Source organism: Spermophilus citellus (assembly GCF_964194105.1).
Source record: "Spermophilus citellus genome assembly, chromosome: 4".
NCBI lineage: Eukaryota > Metazoa > Chordata > Mammalia > Rodentia > Sciuridae > Spermophilus > Spermophilus citellus.
The window spans coordinates 167740606-167767528 of NC_138185.1; the positions used below are offsets into that span (position 1 = coordinate 167740606).

Consider the following 26923-nt stretch of genomic DNA (forward strand, 5'->3'; position numbering starts at 1 on the left):
ATATGGATTTGCAGTTCTCCCAGCACCATTTGTTGAAGAGACTATCTTTTCTCTAATGTATGTTTTTGGCACCTTTGTCTAGTATGAGATAACTATATTTATGTTGGTTTCAGATAATTTATTTTGATAAATACTATTTCATGGTCATTTGAGAACATTCTCAGAGCAGAAAAAAAATTTTTTTGAGTTGTCTATCATGCACGTTCCTAACTGGAGGCTGAACAAGGCAGCATGACTTTCTTTTTCTTTCTTCTGTTTGTATCTGTAGATAGACAGAATGCCTTTATTTTATTTGTTTTGTGGTTCTAAGGATTGAACTCAGTGCCTCATACATGCTAGGCAAGTACTTTGCCATTGAGCCAGGCCCCAGCTCTGGCTTTATTTTTTTCATTTCTTTTACCATAAGCAACTGAGCCTTTTGAAGTGTATTTAGTGCCAGAGTTTCTGCATTTTTGTGATTTTTATAGGTGATATTGCTGCTAAAATGGCTTCCCAGTGTAGTGCTGAAATACTGTCTAGTATTACAAGTTACAAGAAGACTGTGATATGCCTTATGGAAACAATGTATGGGATAGATAAGCATCCTTAGGTATGAGTTATAGTGTTGTTGGCACTTAGCTCAATGTTAATGAATCAATAATATATATTAAAGATGTCTTTAAATCAAACTCACATAAAATAAGGCTCTGTATGGATCAATGGATGAAATGTCTCCAGAGGCCCAAAGAATCCTGTTTTTTCTCTAGCAGCAATGAATCAGCATTCCCTAATTTGTTATTGATGGCTACTTTATAAAACATAATCTAATTATGGCAAATAATAAGAATTAACATTGTTTTTAATAAATATCCTTTATTAAATGGTGAAGGCGATCCCCCACTCACTGTCTTGACAGGGTCACAGTGAGGATGAATGCTGGCAAAGCCGCGCTGGTTGGTGGGAAATCGAAACCATGAGACCCTTTTTTATGTAATTGGGACTTTTCATTTTCATGCTTATGTTTCTGACAGGAGGCATGAGTATGTTAAATGCCAAACAAATTAAATTTCAGATGGCTAGAACATAACAGGTAGTTCATGCCTTGAAGGCTGTTCTACTACCCCTCAGCATATCAAGGACAAAGTAGAAGGCTGTTCTTCTATCTCAGTACATTGAGGACAAATCTGATAATGGACAACAATCATTCTCTGAAAGGTCATGAGAATTTTAGGCACCACATCGATTGTATCAACTAGAACCCAAGCCCATATTTTCGGCCTCTTAGAAAACCTAATCATTATGCTTATTTTACAAAGTTCACCACATGCAGTCTCATTTTTGATTAAAGAAAGTTATATTATACACTTAGGAAAGTTAAAACATGTAAAGATATATTCTTCTCTTTTTATAAACCCTTTTTTACTTTACATAGGGATATATGATGAGAATAGTTAATATTGGTGGAAAGTGGATTGATGTTTAGAACTTACTTTCTATTGAGAAAGATTATAAAGATATGAGAACTAGTGCACCTTGACTGAGAAACAAAGAAACTCTTTGAGAAAGCAGCTCAACCAGTTTTATGAGAATAAATTTAGGAATTAATTAAAATAGCTTTATAAGACACAGTTTTAGAATAATGTTAGAAATATTAGTTTATTTAGATTCTTAAGTTTAGAAATTCTTAAGTTTTTAGTTGTATGGGTTTCTGATATGTTTTAAGAATGATTTATAAACTTTAGGATGTTTTAAGTATAAGATTTAAGGGGACATTTTTAGATGGGAATTTTAGATTAGAAATAAAGTACAAGTGTACTTTAAACTTAAAGGTTAATGATTGGTTAGGAGACTTAGAGTCTGGTTACGTAGTTTGGCATTAGTTAATAAGAAAATAGCATATCTTGGGGAAAATAGTAAATCTTGGGAAAATCTGAAAAATGTAAATTAGTGACGTATTTTATTAATGATTCTGTACTTTTAATAATTAAATAACTAAAGGTCATATCCTGGAAAAATGTAAATTAATGTTACATTTTTTTGTACCCCCAATCATGGTTAAGGAAATGTCATGTCTTGGCAAAGTTTTAAATTATATAATCAATGATGTATTCTGAATCTATAATGACAAGAAAAATTGTAATAAAAGATGACCCAGAGAAAGCTGCATTAGCTCTCTCTCTGGAGATTGCTCCAACGGAACGACTCCTGTCTCATCTTTTCGTCGAAGCCACTCATCCTTCAGGACTCCCTGGACCCTGCTAGGGCAGGACCCCGGCAATTAAATATTAAATATCCTTTTTTACATAAAAGTTCCAGTTGTTTTGCATTTTTTTGAAACTTTTGTTATTATTTATGTTATTATTATTTGTTACAAATACATAGATGGGGTGCAGTGGAGCACACCTGTAATCCTAGTGAGTAGGAAAACTGAGGTCCGAGGATCACAAGTTGGAGACCAGACCAAGTAACTTGCTAAGAACCTGTCTCAAAATAAAAAAAGGCTGGTGATATAGCTCAGTAGTGGAGCACTTGTCTAGCATAAGTGAGACCCAGTGTTTTATCCCTAGTAGCATACACACACACAAAAGATGCAGAGAATACTGTGTATAAAAATCACTTTTTCCAGGGCTTAAGGTTTAGCTCAGTTGTGCAACACTTGTCTACCATGGTTGAGGCTCTGGGTTCAATCCCCAATACACATATAAGAACTTTTGGGCATATTTTTGGGTTTTAGTATGCTTTCGATTTTAAGTTTACTTTTTTAATTTTTATTTTTTTGACTATATAAAACACATACATGAATCAAAAGTCTCACTATAAAGAAAGGTTTCACTTTCATCCGTTTTCAGTTAATCTTTTATTTTCAGTCTAGTTTAACTTTTCAGAGGTTTTGAAATGCAAAACATCTATGTATGTGTGTGTGAGTGTATAAATAAACACACACACACACTTCTTTTCATATATGTGTGTACATATATTTATATATTGATTTTTAACCACATGCCCTGGAAATCACTGTATACAGCTATTTAGAAACCATCATGTTTTATTAGGCTGCGAGTTCACTTATAAGCACTGCGGTTTATTCAGCTCATTAAAGCAAGCATTTTGAAGTGTGGAGACAGGCAGCCCACTTGCAGGAATCAGATTTAACAATGAAATCATGGCTCCACAACTTGTTGGATGTTGCATCTTGAGCCAGCCATTTATAATCTTTGTGTCTCAGTTATTTCGTGCGTAAAATGAGGCTGTTGTGGGATAAATAACCCACAGCTCATTTGCTGTTGTGAGCAGCACATCAATTAATACACTTAAAGTGCTTATGAGAGCTCAAGGCATAGCATAGAGGAAGTCCTTGACTAAAAAGCTGGGTGGGTGGGAGTGATGGAGACTTGTACAGTTTGCTGGGAAAAACTGCGGACGTCACAGAATATTTCTAGGGCCTGTATGAAGTAGGGAAAAGGACACAGGCCTGCCCTGAAGTTCTCACAGCCTTGGGTCCGGGAAGCTTCGCCATTAGGGAAGGTGGAGGACTCCAACGAGTGTGCTGAGCAGCTCAATGCTGCAGTATTGCCAACAGGGAAGCACGTTCCCAACCAGACGCTCAAGCCCTTCAGTCTCCCGGTAGTTGAGAGCAGAGTGGTCTCCATTGTCAGTCCACAGATCTGAAGCTGCCGCCTGCCTGGAACCACAAGTCAGCCGGCAGTGGTTGCAAAAATTTACGCCAAGTGCGCCGGGGGCGGGGCGCGCCGGGGAAGGGGCGGAGCCACGTCCGTGGCGCCAAATCCTAATCATGGCGCCTGAACGGGTGCGGAGCCGGGTGCTCTCAGCCTTTAAGCTGCGTGGCTTGCTGCTCCGAGGGTGAGTCTGCCAGGGCAACTGACCTGGTAAGAAGGTAGATCCAGGGCTCGGCTGCGGCGCCGGGGAGCGGGACACGCCGCGGCGCCCCCAGCGCTCAAAGAGGAGGTTTGACCTTAAAATGACAGACCCTTAAAAAAGCTAGATCAATCTGGCATGATCTTGAGGCTGCAGTGCTTTCCTAGGTTTCCCCGACGTTCGTGGGCAGTCAAATGTTTCTTCTTAGCGGGGCCAGGAGTTCCTGCACACTTGAGCCTGAGAAGCAGCGATCTGTCTCCGAGAAGTCCTTTAGCACTGGGATTTGGGCACCTCTCAGTCTGCGGAAGTATCCGCCTCTGCCCGAGGCGAATCACAACAAAGCAACTTCACGTAGTTACTGAGACCTCAAATTTTGAGACCTGGGAGGTAGGAATGATGGTGGAATGAGATAGACATCATGTACATGTATAAGACACGAATGGTGTGAAAATACTTTGTGTACAACCATTGTCTTGAAAAATTGTACTCTATATGTGTAATATGAAATGAATTGCATTATGCCATAATGTCTAACAAATCAGAAAAAAAAAAAAGAGACCTGGGAGGTCTCTACCATGCATGTCAGGAGTTGCTAATTTATATTGTTGCAGAAACTGTGGGCCTCTCAACCCTCCCGGGATGGGAGTTTTGGATTATTTATTATTTCCAGTATAATTAAATGGATTTTTTAGGTGTCCACTTGGATTCTTTGTAAGATTCCCTTTATAACGTCTCAGAAAGTCAGGTTTCCTGACCATATGTGTTTTTTAGAACATATCGAATGACTATATCCAAGATCGCGCTCATTAAATCTGCGTTGTGTTTTTATAATACAATTTTATACATATTTAAATGCTTGCTGAATCAGGTTTTGATTGCTGTTATGTATGTAGAGTTTTTTTTGTTCTGTTTTGGATTTTTGTTTGTATGTTTATTTATTTTTAGCGGTTTCAGGTATGGACTCCAGGGTCTCATGCATGCTAGCAAGCACTCTGCCCCTGAGCAACATCCCAGCCCAGTTTTGTGGAACTTATAATTATAACATTGTTTTGTGTTAGTGGTGAACAAAAGCCAGTGTGAATATATCCTCCAAGAAAATAATGAATTCTGTTCAGTTGATTTACAACATTTTCTGGCAATTGATCAATATGAGCAATTGGTCAATTAACTTTTCTTTTACTTGGAATTTGACCTAAAATTAAGCTGTTTTTCATTCATTAAGTTAGAAATACACTTAAATCTTTTAGCTGCAAAGCACTGTGCTGGAGCAACTGGGGTAATACATTGTGGAGCTTTAGGGTGGAGGAAGAGAGTATATTACCTATTGCTGCATAACCAGTTACCTTAAAACTTAGAGGCCAAAACAAATAAGTGCTCTACATTTCCTGGGGGCCAGGAACACAGGTATGGCTTAGTATTTAGTTTCATTAAATTAATTTTAATTTTAATTTCATTAAATTTATTTAATTTCCTTTGTGAAAGGATTCCAGGAAAGAAGTGCTATGCAAATGTATGACAAGTTGTTTAAATTGCTCTAGAATCAAGGAAGGGCTTCATTGAAGAAATGGTTTGGGTTGAGTGTTAAAGAATGGGCAGGATTTGACTAGATGGAGAGAGAGGATGAGGAAATGGCTGTATAAAAACCCTGAAGCAAGAGAGCACCAGGAAGGCCAAAGATAACTACAGAGAGCTTGATGAGCTATGGCAGGGGCCAGAACCTCTATGACTTTACAGGTTTTGGTCTACCTTAAGAGCTGTCACCTTAAAATATTTGTGATTTTAGGGAGTCAGTCAGCAAATATTTATGGGCCACCTTCAAGTGTGCTTAGTATTGGTAAAGGATGACAGTTTCAGTTCTCAAGTTATCTATAACTCAATTATCAGTTATCTATAATTGGAGAGATGTGATATCCACATTTGAAACAATAAGCAACCCAACATAGAACAATTAATATTATGATTATAACAATAATATTGATGTAAAGTATTAAGTCGTGTGCTACAAATACAGAATAGTATTTAATTAGCTAATTGTTTAAGCAGGTGGTGCTGAGCATGATTAGTATTTAAATCAGGAATTCAATGATTTTAATATGGGAGTTGCTTCTGTGATTATATTCAAATATAATTTTTGTATATAATATAAATTTAAATATAAATTTGCTTATTTTTGCAGTGCTAGGGATCGACTCAGGGCCTGGCACATGCTAGGCAAGTGCTTTACCACTCAGTATGAGTGATAAAGTTTTACCCAAAGTTTTTGGAGCCTATTTTTTAAAATAATTTTACAATTAAAAACAATGATGAAATTATTGGAATTTACTTTGAAAAAATGCATTATCAATTACATATATAAATGTTCATTATGTTCCAGATATGGTGTCTGATATTTGAATTGAGGCAAACAAATTCCTGCCTTAAAAGTAAGGTAATAAGGGCTGGGGTTGTGGCTCAGTGGTAGAGCGCTCACCTAGCACGTGTGGCCCTAGGTTAGAACCTCAGTACCACATAAAAATAAATAAATAAAATAAAGGTATTGTATCCAACTACAACTAAAAAAAAAAAAAAGGTAAGGTAATAAATAATATGAGGCTATTGTGATATATCAAACTTAAAGGGTATATACATGTGATTTTTCACAATTTCAAAAGGAAGGGGAGATTGCAGTAGGGTGGACTGATCTAGAAAGGCTTTAGAGGAAGGATGTGATTTGGGGTTTTAAGAACTGTTATGTTGCCAGGTATGGTGGCACATATCTATGTCAGTGACTTGGGAGGCTGATGCAGGAGGATCACAAGTTCAAAGTCAGCTTCAGCAACTTAGTGAGGCCCTAAGCAACTTAGTGAGACCCTATCTCAAAAGAAAAATTAAAAAGGACTGGGGATGTTGCTCAGTGGTTAAGCATCTCTGGGTTCAATTCCTTATCCCCCCCCCCCCAAAAAAAAAAAAAAAAAAAAACTAGGCTGAGTGGTAGAGTGCTTGCCTAGCTTGTGTTAGGTACTGGGTTAGATCTTAGCACCATATAAAATAAAAAAATGAAATTAAAAAAAATAATAAATAAAATAAAAATAAGTAAAATAATAAATAAATAAATAAAATAAAAGTATTGTGTTCATGTACAACTAAAAAATTTTTCTTAAAAAAGAACTGTTGTTAGCAAGGGATAGAAGGATAGTTTTGTTCAGAAAGTGCAGGAAAGGTAAGTACTGCTTGAAGGGAGGAGTGAGTGAATCTTAATTTAATGCCAGATTGATGAATGTGTGCTGCTTTTTGGTATAGCATTTTTACCCTTTCATTACCAGTGACCTGCCTCTTCTTTCCTTCTCTTAGTGAAGCTATTAAGTACCTCACAGAAGCTCTTCAATCAACCAATGAATTGGAACTTGAAGATACCTTGGAAAAGATCATCGATGCAGTTGAAAAGCAGCCCTGTAAGTAACATTTTCTTATAACTCCTAAATTGTTAATATAGCTATATATTATCAGTTAGATTTTTACATTTAAATAGTTGAGGATTCTGTAGTAAGACTCTCCAGTGTTATGAGATATGCATGGTGGTATTTCTTCCCAAATTAGTTCAGTTGTAACCTCAAGATATTCCCTAGGATCCTTTACAGACACCCTACCACCACCACCACCACCACCACCCGCCACCCCCATGGTGGAGTTATCATGGCCATCTTTTCTTTTTAGGTTAAGTACTCCTAAATGGGGAAAAAGAAAAGTAAAGCAGGACTAACTCTCCCTTGCTTTTTTCAGAGATCTTTTGGTTGAATTCTTTATCTGATACCATTAGCCTGGGCCTATAAAGGAAAAATTAATGCCCTTCTCTTTGGGAAAAAAAATTGTTCAGTTTTATTGCCCTAAAGGATAGAAGTAAGTGTGACTCATTTCATGTTGTTAAGAAGTGAGACTTTTTTATTAGGTAGCAAGTTACATATTCTATAATGATGTTATATTCTATAAAAATAATCCTATAATAATGTTATTTTCTGCTTTTTTACTTCTAAAAGCAGGATTTTAAATATACCTTTGCTTTAAAAAATTCTTTATAGCCAGCGTGGTGGTGCACGCCTGTAATCCCTGTGGGAGGCTGAGACAGAAGGATTGCAAGTTCTATACCAGCCTCAGCAACTTAGTGAGGTCCAAGCAACTTAGCACAACCCTGTCTCAAAATAAGAAATAAAAAAGGGCATGCATTAATTCATTAACCTAAGATAACACATGGCATATTGTCTGAAGACATACTGTAATAGTTAAGGCTGCCCACTTTGGAATTAGGCCTGAGTTTGCATTGTTCTCTATCCCTCTAGTTATATTCTTGGGTGGTTACTCAACTTTTCAAAGTTGTACTTTCTTCATCTATAAGATGCAGGCATATTAACATTAGTGCTACAGAACATCTGTCTAATAGAATAATGCTTGTAAAGTTCTAAGCATAATACTATATATTAACTAGTTGCTTAAGTAATAGCAGCCATTATTATTACTATTATACTTACTGAAATAGAAATTGTGATAAAGTTATACTAATGTAACCTTTTTAAAATTGGGGGCTTACATAAATGGTTTTTATAAGTAAGCTTATATTACTAATCCAAGTCAGAAATGCTCCAAAATCCAAAACTATTTGAGTTCAACAGGATACCCTAAGAGGAAAATTTCATGCCTGCATGTGACAGGTCATAATCACAAGATATGTGTATAAGGTGTATAAGAATTTCATGTTTAGACTTAGATCCCATCCCCAATATGGCTCATTATGTGTATGCAGATATACTAAAACCCCCCAAATTAGAAATCTGAAACACTTCTGGTCCCAAGTATTTTGGATAAGGGATACTAAAGCTATGATGAGAATTCCTGTATTAGTATTTGATGTTATTTTTAGCTAAACAGCTATCTAGGAAGAAATACTTCCTTGTTTCTTAAAATTTGACATTGAAGCCTGGCATGGTGGCATATGCCTCTAATCCAGCAACTTGGTAGGCTGAGGTAGGAGCATTGCAAGTTCCAGGTCTTGGCAACTTATGAGACCCTATCTCAAAATTAAAAAGAAAAAAAAAAGTTGTGTTCTGGGGTTTTAGTACAGTGGTAGATCACCCCAGGGTTCAGTACTTAGTACCACAAATTTAAAAAAAAAAGTGAAAAATATAAATTGATTTTGAACTTCTCTTTTCAGTGTCATCCAACATGATTGAACGATCTGTAGTGGAAACCGCAGTCCAGGAATGCAGTCAGTCTGTTGATGAAACTATGTATGTGGGTACAATGAACTTTGCTCCCTAATGGAAGTGTTTTTGAGTGCTTATTTTTTTTTTTTTAATTTGTTCAACAGGTATTTATTTATTGTTGAGTTTATCACTTTCTTGGGGAAATAATTAGTGGCCAACATTTTTACAGTGGTAGCTGCTGTTAATTCTATTTTTTTTTAAGAGATAAGTCTGGGCTGGGATTGTGGCTCAGTGGTAGAGTGCTTGCCTAGGCAATTTAGCATGACCCTATTTCAAACAAAATAATAAAGGCTGAGGATGTGGCTCAGTGGTAGAGCGCTTGCCTACCATGCTTGAGGCTGTGGGTTTATCCCCTAGTACCACAGTGAGAAAGAAAGAAAAAAGAAATTGAAAATGATTACACTGAAGTTCAAGGGTTACAATCTAAAATGGGTATTACCCATTGTTTACGATAAAGTTATCTGTTGTTTCTGTCAGGCTTTTTATGTACTGTCACCAACCAGTTTAGAAGTCCAGTGGAAACTGAAGAGTGAAAGGTCTTTGTAGCTGCAGTTGTCAGAAAGTCATCATATCAAAGCATGAGAGAGGCTCTCAGTTTCATAGATTAAGAAACTAATATGCCAAGAGTGATAGAAAATAGTGGAGAAAATAGTGGAGCTGTTTTTGGAATTTAGATTTTCTTCAATTCTACTGATTTTTTTGCTACTCTTGTTAATACCAGGGTGGTGTGAACCTTGTTTGACCATTTTCAATTTGGGAGATAAACATAATGTTTTAGATGGGAACACTTACGAAATGGTGGTATAAATTTTTTTAACCTCATTTAAACATCATTGTATTATTAACAGAGTCTGAAATTAAGTTATTTCATTGATTTTCTATCTAGCACTATATAAATTTCAAGATATGGCCAGTGTGGGGGGGTTATTTTTCTATTATAAAACTTCCTTAGACACTTTCCACATAATCTTCTAAATTTAAAAAATTGTTGGAAGTGAATCATATGCTTCTTTTATGCTTCATATATTGTGGCTTATAAAAGAAGTAGATACAGGGAGAGATTTTAAATGTGTCTATTATGTACAAATGTTCTTTCAATGGATGACATTCTTTTTTTTAAAAAATTTTTTGTAGTTGTGTATGGACAGCATGCCTTTATTTTATTTGTTAATTTTTATGTGGTGCTAAGGATTGAACCTAGTGCCTCACATGTGCTAGGCAAGTGCTCTACCACTGAGCTACAACCTCAGCCCAGATGACATTCTTAATTAGAAATTAACTTGAGAATTTTTTTTTCTTGAGATAATTGAGAATGTTTCCTTGTCTCTTCCAAGGAGAATGTACAAGTTAAAAACTTTACCCCTGTTAACTTTTTCTTTTTTCTAAATATTTTTATTCGTTCATTATAATTATACATAATAGTGGGATACATTGTGACATATTTGTACATGTCTATCCTCCATGTTATTTAAAAAAATTTTTTTTTATCTGTAGATGGACATAAACCTTTATTTAATTAATTTATTTTTATGCGGTGCTAAAGCTTAAACCCAGTGCTTCACATGTACTGGGCAAGTGCTCTACCACTGAGCTACAACCCCAGCCCTAGCAGGTTATTTGTGACACTATAAGAAATTGTGTTTATGGACTGAGAAAATGTGAAAGATCTGCTATATATGATACAGGATTATAATGCAAGTTATGTTTACCTAGAATATTTATGTTTTAGTAAATGAGCTCTGTGTTTTGTGGGATGTTTTTCAGAGAGCATATTTTCAATATCATAGGAGCTTTTGATGTTCCACGTTTTCTGTACAATTCGGAAAGAAAAAAATTTCTTCCGTAAGTATATCATCTATTGATTTTAAGTTAATTTAGGATGTGCATTTTTTTTCAAAAGGTATGTGATCTCATGTTTCACTTTTGGCCTATCTTTGTGACAGTAAAAGAAGTCATTCTTTTTTTTTTCCTAGTCTATTAATGACCAACCACCCTACGCCAAATTTATTTGGAACTGCAAGAGATAAAGCAGAGCTATATCGTGAACGATACACCATTTTGCACCAGGTAAGTTGGAGGGCGGAAGCATTGGTAATGTGAGGAGAAAAAAGACCAATTTTGCTTTCAGAAAAATCTCAGGAATTTTTTAAGGATGGAATTCTGTAGTGCAAAGTTAGTCTTTTAATAAAATATTATTGGGCTCACTGAGATTGAGACTATATTCCTCTTAGCAATGATGATAAAAGTAGTGGCTAACTTTTAATAAATGATTTTGATAGGCCAGGCACTGTGTTTAGTACTTTACCATACATAATCCTCTCACGCTACTAGGTTTGTATAAATGTTGTCACTATCCCTTTTTACAGATGTAGAAAATGAGGCCTAGAGAAGTTTAGTAACTTGTCCCCTTGTCTAGTAAGTAAGTAGAGATAGGATTTTAATACAGTCTGCCTGACTCTGGAGCCCAGTCTTTGCCTACTGTACTATATACTACCTTCAAACAAAGTAGAATTTTGTATGTGTTTTAAAAGAAGATGCATTCAGTGGAAAAGTCAGGGAAAGCTTCAAGGAGTGATAGCATTTTACATGGGTTGTGTGTAAATGGAGAAAAGGTAGACATAGCCCGGTGTGGTGGTATACACCTGTAATCCCAGGAGCTTGGAAGACTGAGGCAGGAGGATCGAGAGTTCAAAGCCAGCTTCAGCAAAAGTAAGGCACTAAGCAACTCAGTGAGACCCTGTCTCTAAATAAAATAAAAATAGGGCTGGGGATGTTGCTCCGCAGTCAAGTATCCCTGAGTTCAATCCCCAGTACCAAAACAAAAATGTGGCCGTAACAGTGAACAAAGACCAGCAAAGCAAAAAATGGATTCTCTAGAGTAGATGTTGAGCAGTCAGGAGTAGCATAAGGTGTTTGGAAAGGCAAGTGGGAACTGAATCATGGGAGCACTTTGGATGCCACTCTTGGAAGTTGGGACTCTGTTCTTTTGGTACAGAGAGCCTTGGAATACCAGACAGAATCGGTCACAGCTGGGTCTTGTGTGAGTGCTTCCTCTATCAGCAGATTTGAGAATGAATTAGAGTGTGAGAGAAGACAAGGGAATCTGTGGAATTACTCCTGGCATAAAATTATTGTCTGGATAAAAGAAAGTAGCAAGTGGGGTAGAAAGAAGTAACAGCTCTGGAGCTGCAGAAAACATCATTCATGGTGACTGATTGAATGTGAAGGAGAAGGGAGAGGTGAAGAAGCAAAGATAAATACAGGCTGGGTGCACATGCCTATAATCCCAGTGCCTATAGTCCCAGCAGTTTGGGAGGCTGAAGGAGGAGGATCCCAAGTTCAAAGCCAACCTCAGCAACTTAGAAAGGCCCTGAGCAACTCAGTGAGACCTTGTCTCTAAAAAAAATATAACAAAAGGCTGGAGATATGACTTAGGGGTTAAGTGCCCCTGGGTTCAATCCCTGGTACCAACAACAAACAAACAAACAAAGAAGTCTAGAGGTTTGCTGGTTTCAAGCATGGCTAGATCCAGGTGCTCACACAATGTCATGAGGCATCTGTCTTTTCCTGTGTTCTCTTTCTATAAATTGATTATACTTTCAAACAAGTTCTCTCTTTGAAGTGACAAAGATGGCCACTAGTAGCCTTAGCAACTCTCTCTTTCCAATAGTCTTAACAAAAGTCTCAACTCTCTCTTTTCTAATAGTTGTAACAAAAATCATGAATATTTCTCCTGTTGGCTTAGCTTGAGGCACTAGATCATCCCTGGATCAGTCACTAGTCAAGAAGACAGAGTACTTTGATTTTCTAGGCCTTGGTAGCTCGTCCATAAAAGGGGAGAAGGGAGAGCAGCCCTACCTATGCTGTATGAATGAGGGGGGAAGGAGGGGAGTACTGATTCATCAAATAGTTGCTCTTACTAATCTCTTGCCTTGTCTGACATTCTGCCTTGTGCACCCTGTGACAGGCTGTACCAAACTCTACATAGCTTCCCACACTCTCCTTTACTCTTATGCTTCTTTCTTTGGACATGCCTCTCTCTCTCCCTATAGTGTTGCAGCCTGCTTTTATTCCTTTTTTTAAATTTATTTAGCATCTTGTTAAATGACACCTTTGACCCATTGCATAGTCAATTCCCACAGTACTTTGTTGTACAGTGGCATAGCTTTTTCACTGATTTCAGTGCTTAGCTTTTTAATATTTTTCTTGTTTTAAAAACTACTAGAGGAGCTGGTATTGTAGCTCAGTGGTAGAGTGCTTGCCTAGCATATGTGAGACACTAGGTTTGATTCTCAGCATATAAATAAATGAACAAAATAAAGGTCCATCAATGTCTAAAAAAAATTTTAAAAAAAGTTAGTAGATATTTGTATATTGATAAATTATATGGGTTTTCAATTTTGTTGAGAATAGGTAACAGGCTGGGTTCATGGTGCATACCTGTAATTCCAGCAACTTGGGAGGTTGAGGCAGGAGGATTGCAAGTTTGAGGCTAGTTGTGGATGTCGCTCCTGGGTTAAATCCCCAGTGCCAAAAAAAAAAAAAAATAGGTAACAGTTAAGTGACAGTGTTTCATCATCACACTACTCAAATGCATCTTAGATCCCTGCCTCCCAGTACTGGGGGCTGAACCTAGGGGTGCTTTATCACTGAGCTATACCCTAGCCCTTAGATTTTATTTTGAGACAGGATCTCACTAACTTGCTGAGGCTGGTTTCAACTTTGGAATCCTCCTGCCTCAACCTCCTCAAGGGCTGGGATTACAGTTGTGCACTACTATACCTGATTTGAATCTTAGTTTTGAATGTCTGCTTCTATAACTCAAGGGAATCTTTTTTTTTTTTTTTTTTTTCCTAGAGGACCCACAGGCATGAATTGTTCACTCCTCCAGTGATAGGTTCTCAACCTGATGAAAGCGGAAGCAAATTCCAGGTTAGAATATTATTCTAATTATTTAGGGGGGTATAAGCATAAGAGTTTAATTTTGATTGCTTAATTTTAATTCACTGTATTTTACATGAAAGTGAACTACTGTAAATGTTTAACTAGCTGGCCTGGCTGTATGCCTGCTGTTGATAAAGTCCACGCCTACTATCCTGGGTCCTGTAGATGTCCATTGGAAGTTGTACTTCTTCTTTGGAGCAAGACTGAATACCAGGGTAGACCCTGGGTACTCTCTGGCCTCAAAGACAGTTCTTAGACCTCCCAGTCCAGTGCTGGATACTGTACTGGCTTTCTGACCAACTTTTCAACATTATCCTTCCTGCCCTTACTCATCTGTGAAATTCTGGCCCCTGCCCATCCCTGTCATGATCACCACATACTTGGTCAACTAAACCTGATACGCTATGTCAGTTGGAGTGAATACTTAAGGAAACACTGGCTTCAATCACCAACACACACACATACACACACAAACACAGATTCGAAGGAAGCAACACTTACAGAACGAATGAGAATACAGACTGGCTCTAGAGTTGGTGAAACTTGAAGAAAGAGAAGATGTTTTCTGTTGAGTTTGAGCTCCTTCCATTTCTATACTCTTGTATTTTGGAAAGCAGGTACCAAACAGCACTGTCACTTCATTTCAGCAATTTACCTGGCTACTGTCAGTCCATCTGTGGCTCTGTCTCATTTCTCTAGCATGCAGGACCCTGCTAGGGACTAGTTCTTAGCTTCTACTTCCATGTAGGTTTCATTGCCATGAGGCTTTGAAGAGATTTTAATGTTCATATTAGATCAGAACTCATGAGTAGTCTGTTAGAAGTGAAAATAGTGATACTGGATAACATTCAAAGAAATGTTCAATGGCAGCACTGCAAAGAGATAACACAGTGTTTGACAGTTTCTGCTTTTAACTTTTATTAAGTATACATCCTGTTATGTTTTGGAAGTTGACATGATTTATATTTCGTTACTGAAGACTGTTCTGTCTCTATGTTTTCCTTCTACATATTAAGTTTTCTGTGATAAGTCAGATGCCCACAGCCCAGAAGCATTTTTAATCTTTTCTTAGTTTAGCTAAATGATTCATTGCTCTTTTCAATCTTTCTGTTTAATTCTATATCTGTGCAGGCACATTTCCTATTTAAACTACATTTATAATAACTGAACAGTAAAACTGCCTTTATAGACTACAGAAACTGTATTCAGAAGTATATTGTCATATCTTTGTATTCTTATGTTGTTTTAGTCTCTCTCCCTCTTTCTTTTTTTGATAGCACTGGGAATTGAACCCAGGGCTTTAAGCATGGAAGGCAAGTGCCCTACCACTGAGCTACATTCCAGCCCTAAGCTCATGTTTTTAAGTGAACTCCAGTAGTAAATGTTAATGATGGGGTTATGCATGTTTATGTGCCTTCCTTATCTATATTCAAAAATTTTCAAATAGTAAACATGGATTATTTACAATAAAAATATGGCAAAGATAAAAGAATGGTATAGGAATGAGAAATTATATATCTTTTTATCCAGTGATTCCATTTGGAATTTGTAGAAGTCCTTCAAGAGTTATCCATACAGCAGGCTAAGGAAGGAACTTAGAAATATTAAGCATTGTTTTCATTGCAGAAAACTGGGAACAACCGAACTGTTCTTTAATAAGCTTTTCATAAAATGTTGGATGTGCAGTAGTCTGTTGGTATCTGAGAGGGGTTGTTTATGGGACTGCTCCCCTGAGGACACTAAAATCTGAGGATGCTCAAGTTCTTTATGTAGTAAGATGGCATAGTATCTGCATATAGCTTAGACAGCTCCTCCTTTATACTTCATATCATCTCTAGATTACTTATAACACCTAATACAATGTAAATGCTGTATAAATAATTATTATAATGTATTGCATAGGTACATGTTCAGTGGAGGCACAATTTTTTTTTTCAAATATTTTTGATCCAGAGTTGGTTGAATCCACAGAAGTGGGATTCATAGACATGAAGGATTATGTGTGTATTTATGCATATGTAAGAATATGTGTAGGGGGCTGGGTTGTAGCTCAGTGGTAGGACACTTGCCTAACACACGTGATGCACTGGGTTTGATCTTCAGCACCACATAAAAATAAATAAAGATGTTGTACCAATCTAAAATAATAATAATAAAGAGTATGTATAGGGGTTAGGGTTGTAACGCCCCATGGTGGTAGCATACTTACCTAGCACACGTGAGGCACTGGTTTCAATCCTCAGCACCACATAAAAACAAATAAATAAAATAAAGGTTAAATTCTTTAAAAAAAAAAAAGATTATGCATAGGAAAAAAACATAAAAGAATGATTTATTTATTTATTATTTTAAACATTTAATTTATTTAATTATTTATTTAGTTTTCGGCAGACACAACATCTTTGTTTGTATGTGGTGTTGAGGATCGAACCCGGGCCGCACGCATGCCAGGCAAGCATGCTACCACTTGAGCCACATCCCCAGCCCAAAAGAATGATTTAAAAATAATGCCTGAATAAACTTTCTGATTAAAATTATAATGGTCAGATTGAGCATATAAATCATAACCTTTCAAAATACTAAATTGAATCAGAATATAACTTTAAAAAGCTAATTTTTGATAAGTACCAATCAAATAAATAAAATCAATATTCTTTTCTATATTAAAAAAAATAAATGTTCTTATTTTTTAGAATAAGTAGTCATGCAGCTTCAATCATTGATCAAGACCTGAACTGATATATTTCCTTAAGCATAGTTTTTCTGATCCATCATATACATGATAGTATACTTTTGTAAGATAAAATTTAACTTTCTAAGTTTCATTTTATTTTTTAGTTGTCGATGGACCTTTATTTTACTTACGTTATGTGGTGCTGAGAATTGAACCCAGTGCCTCACACATGGTAGGCAAGCGCTCTTCTACTTAGCCACAACCACAGCCCCTAAGTTATTTTTTAAATTTTATACTGTGATGTAGCTGTAAATAATAAAATGTGAACCTCAAATTTACTTATTTATAAAATGATTGGTTTTTAAAAGAATATATTTTCAATCTTTAAGAATTTGTATTGTTTTTATTTTAGCTTAAAACAATAGAAACCTTATTGGGTAGTACAACCAAAATTGGAGATGTGATTGTTCTTGGAATGATAACCCAATTAAAAGAGGTAAGTTTAACTTAGTAGGCATCAGACTTATTTTCAAACTGATATTGAAATGTTGGTGCCATCGAGCATTTCTGAAGAGTACAAGATCATCTTCTTCACTGAAAACTCTTACCTCATTCACCAAGTTAGCATTTTTATCTGTGCTTGGTTTCCTGAGCAGACATCAGGAAGGAGTATCTATCTATTCCAGGTGCTCAATTTGCATAGCCTGAAATTAGGCCCCAGTGTCCTCTAGTTGAACTGAAATTCTGGGTTTCTGTACAAGCAAACTGCACACCATATCCTGGTCCCCTCAAGATGCTAGTGGCTCCCATAGATGAAGGCACCCAGTGAGGCTGGAGTCCCTCTTGTGACCTTTCAGTCTGTAGCAGTCATTCCTCAGGGTACCTGTGAGGAATCTGAGTCTCAATTTAGTGATTAATCTGAGGTGGCCAAACTAGTATAGTAAATGTTAAAGCCTCGACTAGGAATTGCCAATATGTAAGAATCCATGTTCTCTCTACTACATTCAGTTGTCAAACTTGTCAGTATTTTAATTATTTGGTTGTAGTATTGATTTTTGCATAAGTATGAATATATTTCCATTTCATTCTGTTTTAGGGAAAATTTTTTCTTGAAGATCCTACTGGAACAGTACAATTGGATCTTAGTAAAGCTATATCCTTCAATTTTAAAAATCAAGTTAAAAAATTGTAGCTCAGTGGTAGAGAACTTGCCTACCATGTGTGAGGCACTGGGTTTAATCCTCAGCACCACATAAAAATAAATAAGTAAAATATGGGTATTTTGTCCATCTATAAAAAAAAATAATAATCTACATTACAGGACTGGAGGTATAGCTCAGTGGTAAAATGTTCTAGCATACATGAGGCCTTGTGTTCAATTCTTAGCACTGCAGGAAAAAAAAGAAACAAAGAAAGAAAGAAATTAATGATGAAATGTAACTAATTGTAACTTATTTTTATATACTAGTAGCATAGGAATATAGACAATTCTAAACACAGACAAAACTACTTTAATTCCTTTTTATTTGGAGTCTAGACAATCACTGAAGAAGTTTATAACACATTAAGAATGATTTCAATTGTCAGTATACCAAGCTTCTACATCTTAAATTATTAAAAATTATTTAAATCAAATTATTATTTTATTTAAATTAAATTATTTAAATTAGTTATTTAAATTATTTAAATTAAAATTATTTACATTATTTTTTAGGGCATTTAAATCTAAAAAACCTAAGCTGTGATCTAAGCTGTAGACTATATTCATAGTTTAAAATGTTTCTTCTTTTTTTTGCTTGATAAACAGAAATTTATTTCTCACAGTTCTGACTTCTGGGAAGTGCACAGGCTGATTTGGTTCCTGGTCAGGACCTTCTTCCTGGCTTCTAGACAGTTTTCTCATTGCTGTGTCTACACATGGCAGAAGGAGAGAGCTCTTCTGTTCCCGTCCCCCCGTTTTAAATCAACTTTTTATTTATTTTTTCTCCTTCCACATTTTTTATTGGTGCATTATAGTTATACATAATGATGGGATTTGTTGTTACATACTCACACATGCATACAATATAACTATAATTTGGCCAATATCACTTTCCCCCTTCCCTATCAAGTGCAAAATTTTTGAATTTATTATTTAGAAGTCTGTCTGGGCTCAAAATGTATGTTGACTTTATTACCACCGTAAGGGGAGAAACAATTGTTTTCCTCAATGGTCGTGTACCAGTTCCACAGTGGTTTATACACAGAGGCATGCTTCGTTTTAGCAGAGGGTAAGTCAGTATACTTTTTTTCTTGTCTTCCTCTTTGTTCTATAGTAAAAACCATTTCTACATTGGGTAAGTTACGTTGAAGTTGACATGATATAGTTTGGGAAAACATTGATGATGAGAACTTCTTTCTCTGTTATTAAATTTCCTGAGATTATCTTTTTTTTTTTTTTTTTTTTTTGAGAGTATATTCTTTGTTTTTTTTTTTTGGTACTGGAGATTGAACCCAGGGGCAGATCTCCAGCTCTTTTTTTTTTTTTTTCCTTATTTTGAGATATAGTGTCTCACTAAGTTGCTTAGATCCTTGTTAAATTGCTGAGGCTGGCCTTGAATTTACAATCCTCCTGCCTTAACCTCCTGAGTTGCTTGGATTACAGGCATGTGCTACCACGCCTGCTCTGGAGAGTATATTCTTGAGACCATAAAGTAAATCTTAGACTGATAACAGGCTAATAGAAATCTTTTGGTAATAAAAATATTTAAAATTAGTAGAGATAGTAGTGTGATATTCAAGTATACTAGAAATTGCTGGATTGTGTACTTATAAAGGGTGTATGGTATGTGAATTTTATCTCAATAAAGTTAAAAAAACTCAGATTATACGTAGGGGTCATAAAATGAAATATTTCCTAATCTATGTATCTAATCTCCATATTTCAGCATGACTGAAAATTTAAAAAAAATAGGATCCCCAGCACAATGAGAAGTCTGTTTTTATTTAAGGTGCTCTTATTTATTCAATTTAGACTTTCTGTGACTCTGAAATTGTTATGCAGCTCAGTTGGATTGGTGGTACCTTTTGTAGTTAGTTAATAGCCATGAGGTTATAGCTTAGGATTACTATCTTGTGTAATAGTTTTGTCCTTTCGCACAGGGAAAATTGACAAATAGAAGTGATTTGTTGCCTATCTTTTTTCAGGTTGGTTTGAAGATCAAGTATTTCATGTCAACGCCTTTGGATTTCCACCCACTGAACCTTCTAGTACTACAAGGTATAAAAATGTTTGACTTTAACTCTACAGGGATTTTATTATACTGGCAGTAGTAAATATAAGGTATATATCATACCGCAGTTATTACAGGTCTGAGGCTTTGTGTCAAGATGGAAAGAGCAATGGAAATGTGAGAAAATTAGATTTTATAATAACATAACTGTGGAATTAGCATTTTGGCTGGATATTCGTTGCTGTAGCATATCTGATTGTTGGCTTTAACTGGAAAAGATTTCCAGTCTGCTTTTCTTACCTGTCCATAAAGATTGATGAGAAGTTTAAGTGAGGTCAGAGAGATAGGAAAATACTTAGAATATGATTCCTATATTAATATAAAGGTTTATTTATTTATTTGTATTCTACAAATGAATGAAAGTTCCAAGATGCAGATCATAGCACCTTAATATAAACAAAAGCATCCTAACATTGGAGCTACTCCAAAAGGGCCTCTCTGAGGAGGGTCAGTTCCCTTTCACTCATGGTATTTGAGCAGAGGCTGAATGATGGTAGAAGTTTAGCTGGGACCTAAGAGTTGAATGCAGCTCAGTTGGATTGAGTTCAATCCCCTGCACACAAGGTTTTCTTCATATTACAAATGAATGTGATTTGTAGACCTCCTCTCTCGGCCCTACAGTGTTAAAAAGTTTTTTAAAAGCTAGTTTCCAAGGTATATTAATTAGATTTCTCATAAAAAGTCTTGGTTTCTGAATTCTCTTGGACTTTCAGATCTGACGATTATGGCATCTGAATTCTCACGGGGCAAAACTTAAACTATAGTGACTGCCTACCATGGGCAAGGCATGTATGTGTGTGCTAGTTGGCCTTAGCTGACTAATGCTTTGATATTTAGTGTTATGTTCATGGAGCCTATAAGCATTTGAATATTCCTCTTGCTCCCATTTTTACACCTTATATTTCATGAACCAAGGAAGGAAGATATTTGTAAGGCTTTTTTTCACCTTTAATTTCTCAAAAATCATCTTAATCAGTGTCTTTTTGTTTATGTTTGGTGTAAATTTAATTCAAATCATCATACAATTATATCTACTTACCACATTCCTCTAATCACTGCAAGATTTTCATTAACATCAGACCTCTGAAAATGCCATGGTCAATTGGTGGCGGTAGTAACAGTTATTATGTCTGAATACTCACATTATAGTAAGCACTGTGCTCTAAGGGCTTTCTGCAAATTATATCTTTTATTCCCTCTAGTAACCATGAGCAATAGGTATGACTTTAGCCATATTGCATTTGAGGAATAGGGGTTTTAAAGGACTGATTAATTTGTCACATGTCACACTTGTTAGTAACAGAGATGTGCTTTGATCCCCAAATTTCTGACTCCAAACATTATGCTACATTAGATAAGTAATTGAATCATTAAAACAGTTTCAGGGCATGGGGGGCTAAGGGTTTGCTCAGTGGTGAGTATGTGTCAGGCCGTGAGTTCAATCCCCTGCACACAAGGTTTTCTTCATATTACAAATGAAGTACATGATTGCAGAAATTAATTAGAAAATATATAAAGGCATAAAAAAGAAAAGTATTATCTGGAATTCTATTAAAACAGACTATTCAGATTACTTAATATTTTTTTACATGTTAAGGATATTATACATTAAGTATAATATGTATTATACTTAACAAATTAAGTATATTACTTATACATAATGTAGGTATTATGTATATATAATACTTAGAATATTGTTTATATTTATACATAATGTATATATTATTTGTGTTCATAAATTTACAATACTACATATAATATATGCATATATAGCATACATCAAATAAACTCTCATTATTCATGGTTCTAGCTTTCTCAATAAAATCTGACTATAAACTAATACTACTGTAGCCATGGTGGTTCCAAGAACATGAACCAAGAAAGGAAGATATTTGTAAGGTTAGAACAGTGGAAAATTTGAGTTGGCCAGGCATTCATGATCCCAGCAGAGGTGGAACAAGGTGACATTAGAAGATGACCTGAGGAAAGAGACTGAAATGGGCAGTGCAGGGCAGTGCAAGCAGCTCCAGCTCCTCTATGGTATGTCTGGTGGAAGTAGGAGTCTGTATCTGGTCCCTTTTTTGGCACTATAAAAGGATGCATACTGGGCATTCCTTTGTAACCTGTTTTTTAAAATTTAATACTATGTAGTCAACCTTTTCTGTTAACTGTGAATTATTGTATTATTGCATGATTTGTGACATTTAGCATATTTTTAATTGTTATAATTACATAGGGCATACTATGGAAATATTAATTTTTTTGGAGGGCCTTCTAATACATCTGTGAAGACTTCTACAAAGCTGAAACAACTGGAAGATGAGAACAAAGATGCCATGTTTGTATTTGTATCTGATGTTTGGTTGGACCAAATGGAAGTATTGGAAAAACTTCACACAATGTTTTCTGGTAGGGGGTTATTTTTTTCTATTCTTTTTTGAACTACTAGGAGAGTTCATGTATTAAAACTAAATTCTTGCCAAGTTCTAGCTATCCAAGAGGCTGGAGTAGGAAGATTGCTTGAGACTATCAGTTCGAGAACACCCTAGGCAACATACTGAGATCTGGTCTCAAAAAGCAGAAAAACAAAAACAAAATGATAAATTCTTTTTAAAAATTGTACATTTTTGAGTACTTTGTTTAAAAAAAAAAACCCTGTATCAGGAATGAGATATTTTAAATAAAATTTTATTTTAAAGATTTATATTTTTACGTTTGAAAAATAACTGTATGCCAGGCATGTGCATGACTGTAATCCCAGCTACTTGGGAGACTCAGGCCAAAGAATTGCAAATTTGAAGCCAGCCTTGGCAACTTAGCCAGACCCTATCTTAAAATAAAAAGGGATAGGGATATAGTTCAGTGGTGGAGTGCCCTTGTGTTCAATTAAAAAAAAAAAAAAGGAATGAAAATAAAGTTATATGTGTGTATGTTCATAATAAATTAGAATTAGTCATTAGTATAACTAAAGAAAATGGATAAAATCTAGGGCTTTGAAATCTAACAGAACTGAGTATAAATGCCAGCCTAATACCTTGGGCAGATTATGTAATCTCACCATAAGTCTCAGTTTGGAGGAAATTTCTGAGGATTAAATAAGCCATAGCAGGGCTGGCACATACTGAGTTCTCAGTAAATTGTTATTATTATTATTATTATTGTTTGAATAAAATAAGGTATTATTAAGATAGATTTTTCTTAATTAAAAACTTATGGTAAGGGGCTGGGTATATAGCTCAGTGATAAAGTACTTATCTAGCACATGTGAGGCCTTGGGTTTGTTCCCCAACATTGTTAAATAAAAAAAGGAGTCTTGAGAAGCCAGGTGCAGTGGCATGCCTGTAGGCCCAGCTACTTGGGAGGATAAGGCAGGCGAATTGCTTGCCCATGAGCTAAAAGGCTTTAAATTTGATTTCCAGAGTAGAAAAGTGATGTTCTTTTATTCTTCAGGCTATTCACCAGCACCCCCAACCTGCTTTATTTTGTGTGGTAACTTTTCATCAGCACCATATGGAAAAAATCAAGTTCAAGCTTTGAAAGGTATTGATTATTAATAAGTGTTTATATATAGTATAAACTAAATTGATGAAAAAATTATCCATATTTTAATTTCACTCAAAAGATGTAGGGTTACATTTAATCAAATATAATTTGAGGTGGTTATAGCGGTGCATGCCTATTCCAGTGACTTGGGAAGCTGAGGCAGGAGGATTGATAAGACCAACCTCAGCAATTTAGCGAGGCCCTAAGGACTTAGCAAGACCCTGTCTTAAAATAAAACATATAAAAAGGGCTGAGGAATGTGGTTCAGTGGTTAAGTGACTCTTGGTTCAATGTGGGCACACACACCCCAAATATATATGTAATATATATAATTTGATTTTTATTTGTATTATATATAACTTAAATTTAATATCCTTTTAAAATTTTAGATTCTCTAAAAACTTTGGCAGACATAATATGTGAATACCCAAATATTCACCAAAGGTAATGATTTCTACTGCTGTATTTTTTATTGAAATAAATTAAGAAACCAAGAAAAAGTTGAGGAAATTGAAAGAATTAAGAGATAAAATTATCCTTACATCATAATGTTATACTTCTATAGATTCATAGTGAAAAGTATTGAAGAGGAGAATTATAATTTCAGTCATATTTTTTGATGACATTACTGGTCTAGAACTCTGCCTTTCAATATGATAATCACTGGTCACATGTGTCTCTTTAAATATAAAGTTAAATTAAAGTTGAATAAGATCTGAAATTCATTCTACCAGCCATACTATCTGCAGTGCCAGCACTCTATAATTGGACAGTTTAAATACAGGACATTCTATCATCACGCTACTAGACAGTGTTGGGCTAGAGACATTTAGCAGTTTATTACAATGCATAAAATTTTAAAGATTAAAAACCCCAGGAGTGAATTAAAGGCAGTGACTGTTTTTAGACTGCTGGATGGTGATGCCATATTATTATGCTTTAAAATGAATTATGTTGAATTTCACTGCAGTAGTCGTTTTGTGTTTGTACCTGGTCCGGAGGATCCTGGGTTTGGTTCCATCTTACCCAGGTAACTTTTATTTATATTTTTACAACAGTCAAGAAAATTCTGCAAAACTTAAAAATATATACTTTATCAGATCAATTGTTTTTTTGTAGGCCACCACTTGCTGAAAGCATCACTAATGAATTTAGACAAAGGGTACCATTTTCAGTTTTTACTACAAATCCTTGCAGGTAAATAATAGTTATTACTCTTATACATTTTTCCTTTCATTAGAAATTAACTTCTGGGGGCTGGGGTTGTGGCTCAGTAGTAGAGCACTCTCCTAGTACTTGTGAGGCCCTGGATTCGATCCTCAGCACCACATATAAATAAATAAGTAAATAAAATAAAGGTATTGTGTCAACTACAACTAAAAATATATACATTTTTTTAAAAATTAGCTTCTGGTGCAGCTGGGGATAAAGCTCAGTTGTTGGAGTGCTAGCCTCGGATGCACAAGAGCTTGGGTTCAATCCCTAGCACCACCAAAAAAAAAAAAAAAAAAATCTTCAAATTTGTTTATGTATTTTGACTGTTAAGGAATAATATGAAAAGAAATTTTGCTTTTATTTTGGATTACTCAAAACATTGAAAATATTTTAAGTACATTTAAAATTTTTTCCAATAGTAAATTTAGGAACTTAAATAATAGATGGATTTTTAAAAATAGATAAATATCATTTCTGTATTGGCAACTCTCATATTTTGTCTCTAGCTCACATCTTTCTCCCAGACTCATGGATCCAGTTTCCTACTTATTCTCTCTCCTTGGTTATCCAGGAGACAAGTGAACTCTGATCTTCCTCCTGCCACCACCCCCTTATCTCTTCTGCAGCCTTCCCCTATCCTCGTTGATGGCACACTTAACCTTCTAGTTGTTCAGGTCAAATCACACAGTTTTCAGCTAGTCCTGTAAACTTCAAAATATATCCAGAATTTTATCACCTCTCTATCCCTCCTGTATGACTCTCTACTAACCTTCTCTAGCCTGGGATACTATAATTGCCTCTTAATTGGTCTCTGGTTTCTACCATTTCCACTCTATGGTCTATTCTATTTTTTTAGTTGCTCAAGACAGTACAATCATCTTGACATATCATACATTTGATTCCAATAGGGTATGAATTCTCATTTTTCCACGTGTACACACTGCAGGATCACATTGGTTATACATCCATGTGTATACATACAGCAATCCTAGTGTCAGTTGTATTCTGCTGCCCTCCCTATCCCCCCCCTCCTCTCCCCTCCCTCCCTCCCTCCCTCCCTCCCATCACTTCTCTCTACCCATTCTACTGTGACACTTATCTTTTTTTTCTTCCCTTCCCTCTCACACCATCGTATATATATTTTGTGAAACCATGAGGGTCTCCTTCCATCTTCTGTGAAATTCCCCTTCTCCCTCCTATTCCCTCCCACCTCTTTTCCTTGTTTCGTGGTAATCTTCTTTTTTTTTTTTAAAGAGGGAGAGAGAGAGAGAGGGAGAGAGAGAGACACAGAGAGAGAGAGAGAATTTTAATATTTTATTTTTTAGTTCTCGGCGGACACAACATCTTTTTTGGTATGTGGTGCTGAGGATCCAACCCAGGCGGCACGCATGCCAGGCGAGCGCGCTACCGCTGAGCCACATCTCCAGCCCCTCCTGGTAATCTTCTTCTCATGCTCTTCCTCCCTACTCTGTTTTGAGTCACCTCTCTTATATAGAGAAGACATTTGGCATTTGTTCTTTATGGATTGGCTAACTTCGCTTAGCATAATCTGCTCTAATGCCATTCATTTCTCTGCAAATGCCATGATTTTGTTATTTTTTAGTGCTGAGTAATAGTCCATCTATTCTTAACACTATCTCAAAGTGACTAAGGCATATCATGTCCACCTTCCTGATCATAACAAATGGGGCCCCTCATATATCCTTACAGTGGTAATCAAGGTCCTACAGGCATAATTTGACTCCCTATTATTTCTCTGACTTTCTCTTTCCCCTTTTACTCTCTTCATACCAGCCTTACTCTATTCTTCAAGCATGCCAGGCATGCTCCAATCTTAGGGTCTGTGCTGTACCCCCATTTCCCTTTCTTTTTCTTTTTCTATTAAATTTTTTTGTAGTTGTAGATGGACAGAATGTCTTTATTTGTTTATTTTTAGGTGGTGCTGAGGATCAAACCCATTGCCTCATGCATGCTAGGCAAGCACTCTGCCACTGAGCTACAGCCCCAGCCCTATTCCCCCTTTCTTTTTTTATCATATATTTTTTTCTGAGGAAGTCAAATTCAACTTGTTTTCATTTTTTTTTTTTTTTTTTTTTTAGTGAGAGAGGAGAGAGAGAGAGAATTTTTTAATATTTATTTTTTAGTTCTCGGTGGACACAACATCCCTGTTGGTATGTGGTGCTAAG

The 26923-nt window shown here is 35.8% G+C and overlaps 1 protein-coding gene across 1 annotated transcript in view; it reads left to right on the forward strand.

Annotated features, from left to right (window-relative positions):
• Nucleotides 1–2990: 2990 nt before the first annotated feature.
• The window catches only part of POLE2 (DNA polymerase epsilon 2, accessory subunit), a 32534-nt gene continuing 8601 nt past the window's right edge, over nucleotides 2991–26923 (forward strand). Inside the window, exons 1-15 of the mRNA XM_081289990.1 lie at nucleotides 2991–3840; nucleotides 7186–7286; nucleotides 9038–9113; nucleotides 10854–10931; nucleotides 11063–11156; nucleotides 13947–14021; nucleotides 17120–17203; nucleotides 17804–17884; nucleotides 18932–18977; nucleotides 19894–19966; nucleotides 22216–22388; nucleotides 23430–23519; nucleotides 23912–23966; nucleotides 24493–24552; nucleotides 24642–24719. Coding sequence (XP_081146116.1) covers nucleotides 3773–3840; nucleotides 7186–7286; nucleotides 9038–9113; nucleotides 10854–10931; nucleotides 11063–11156; nucleotides 13947–14021; nucleotides 17120–17203; nucleotides 17804–17884; nucleotides 18932–18977; nucleotides 19894–19966; nucleotides 22216–22388; nucleotides 23430–23519; nucleotides 23912–23966; nucleotides 24493–24552; nucleotides 24642–24719 — 1232 coding nt within the window. The 5' untranslated portion in view covers nucleotides 2991–3772. The remainder of the gene's footprint in view (nucleotides 3841–7185; nucleotides 7287–9037; nucleotides 9114–10853; nucleotides 10932–11062; nucleotides 11157–13946; nucleotides 14022–17119; nucleotides 17204–17803; nucleotides 17885–18931; nucleotides 18978–19893; nucleotides 19967–22215; nucleotides 22389–23429; nucleotides 23520–23911; nucleotides 23967–24492; nucleotides 24553–24641; nucleotides 24720–26923) is intronic.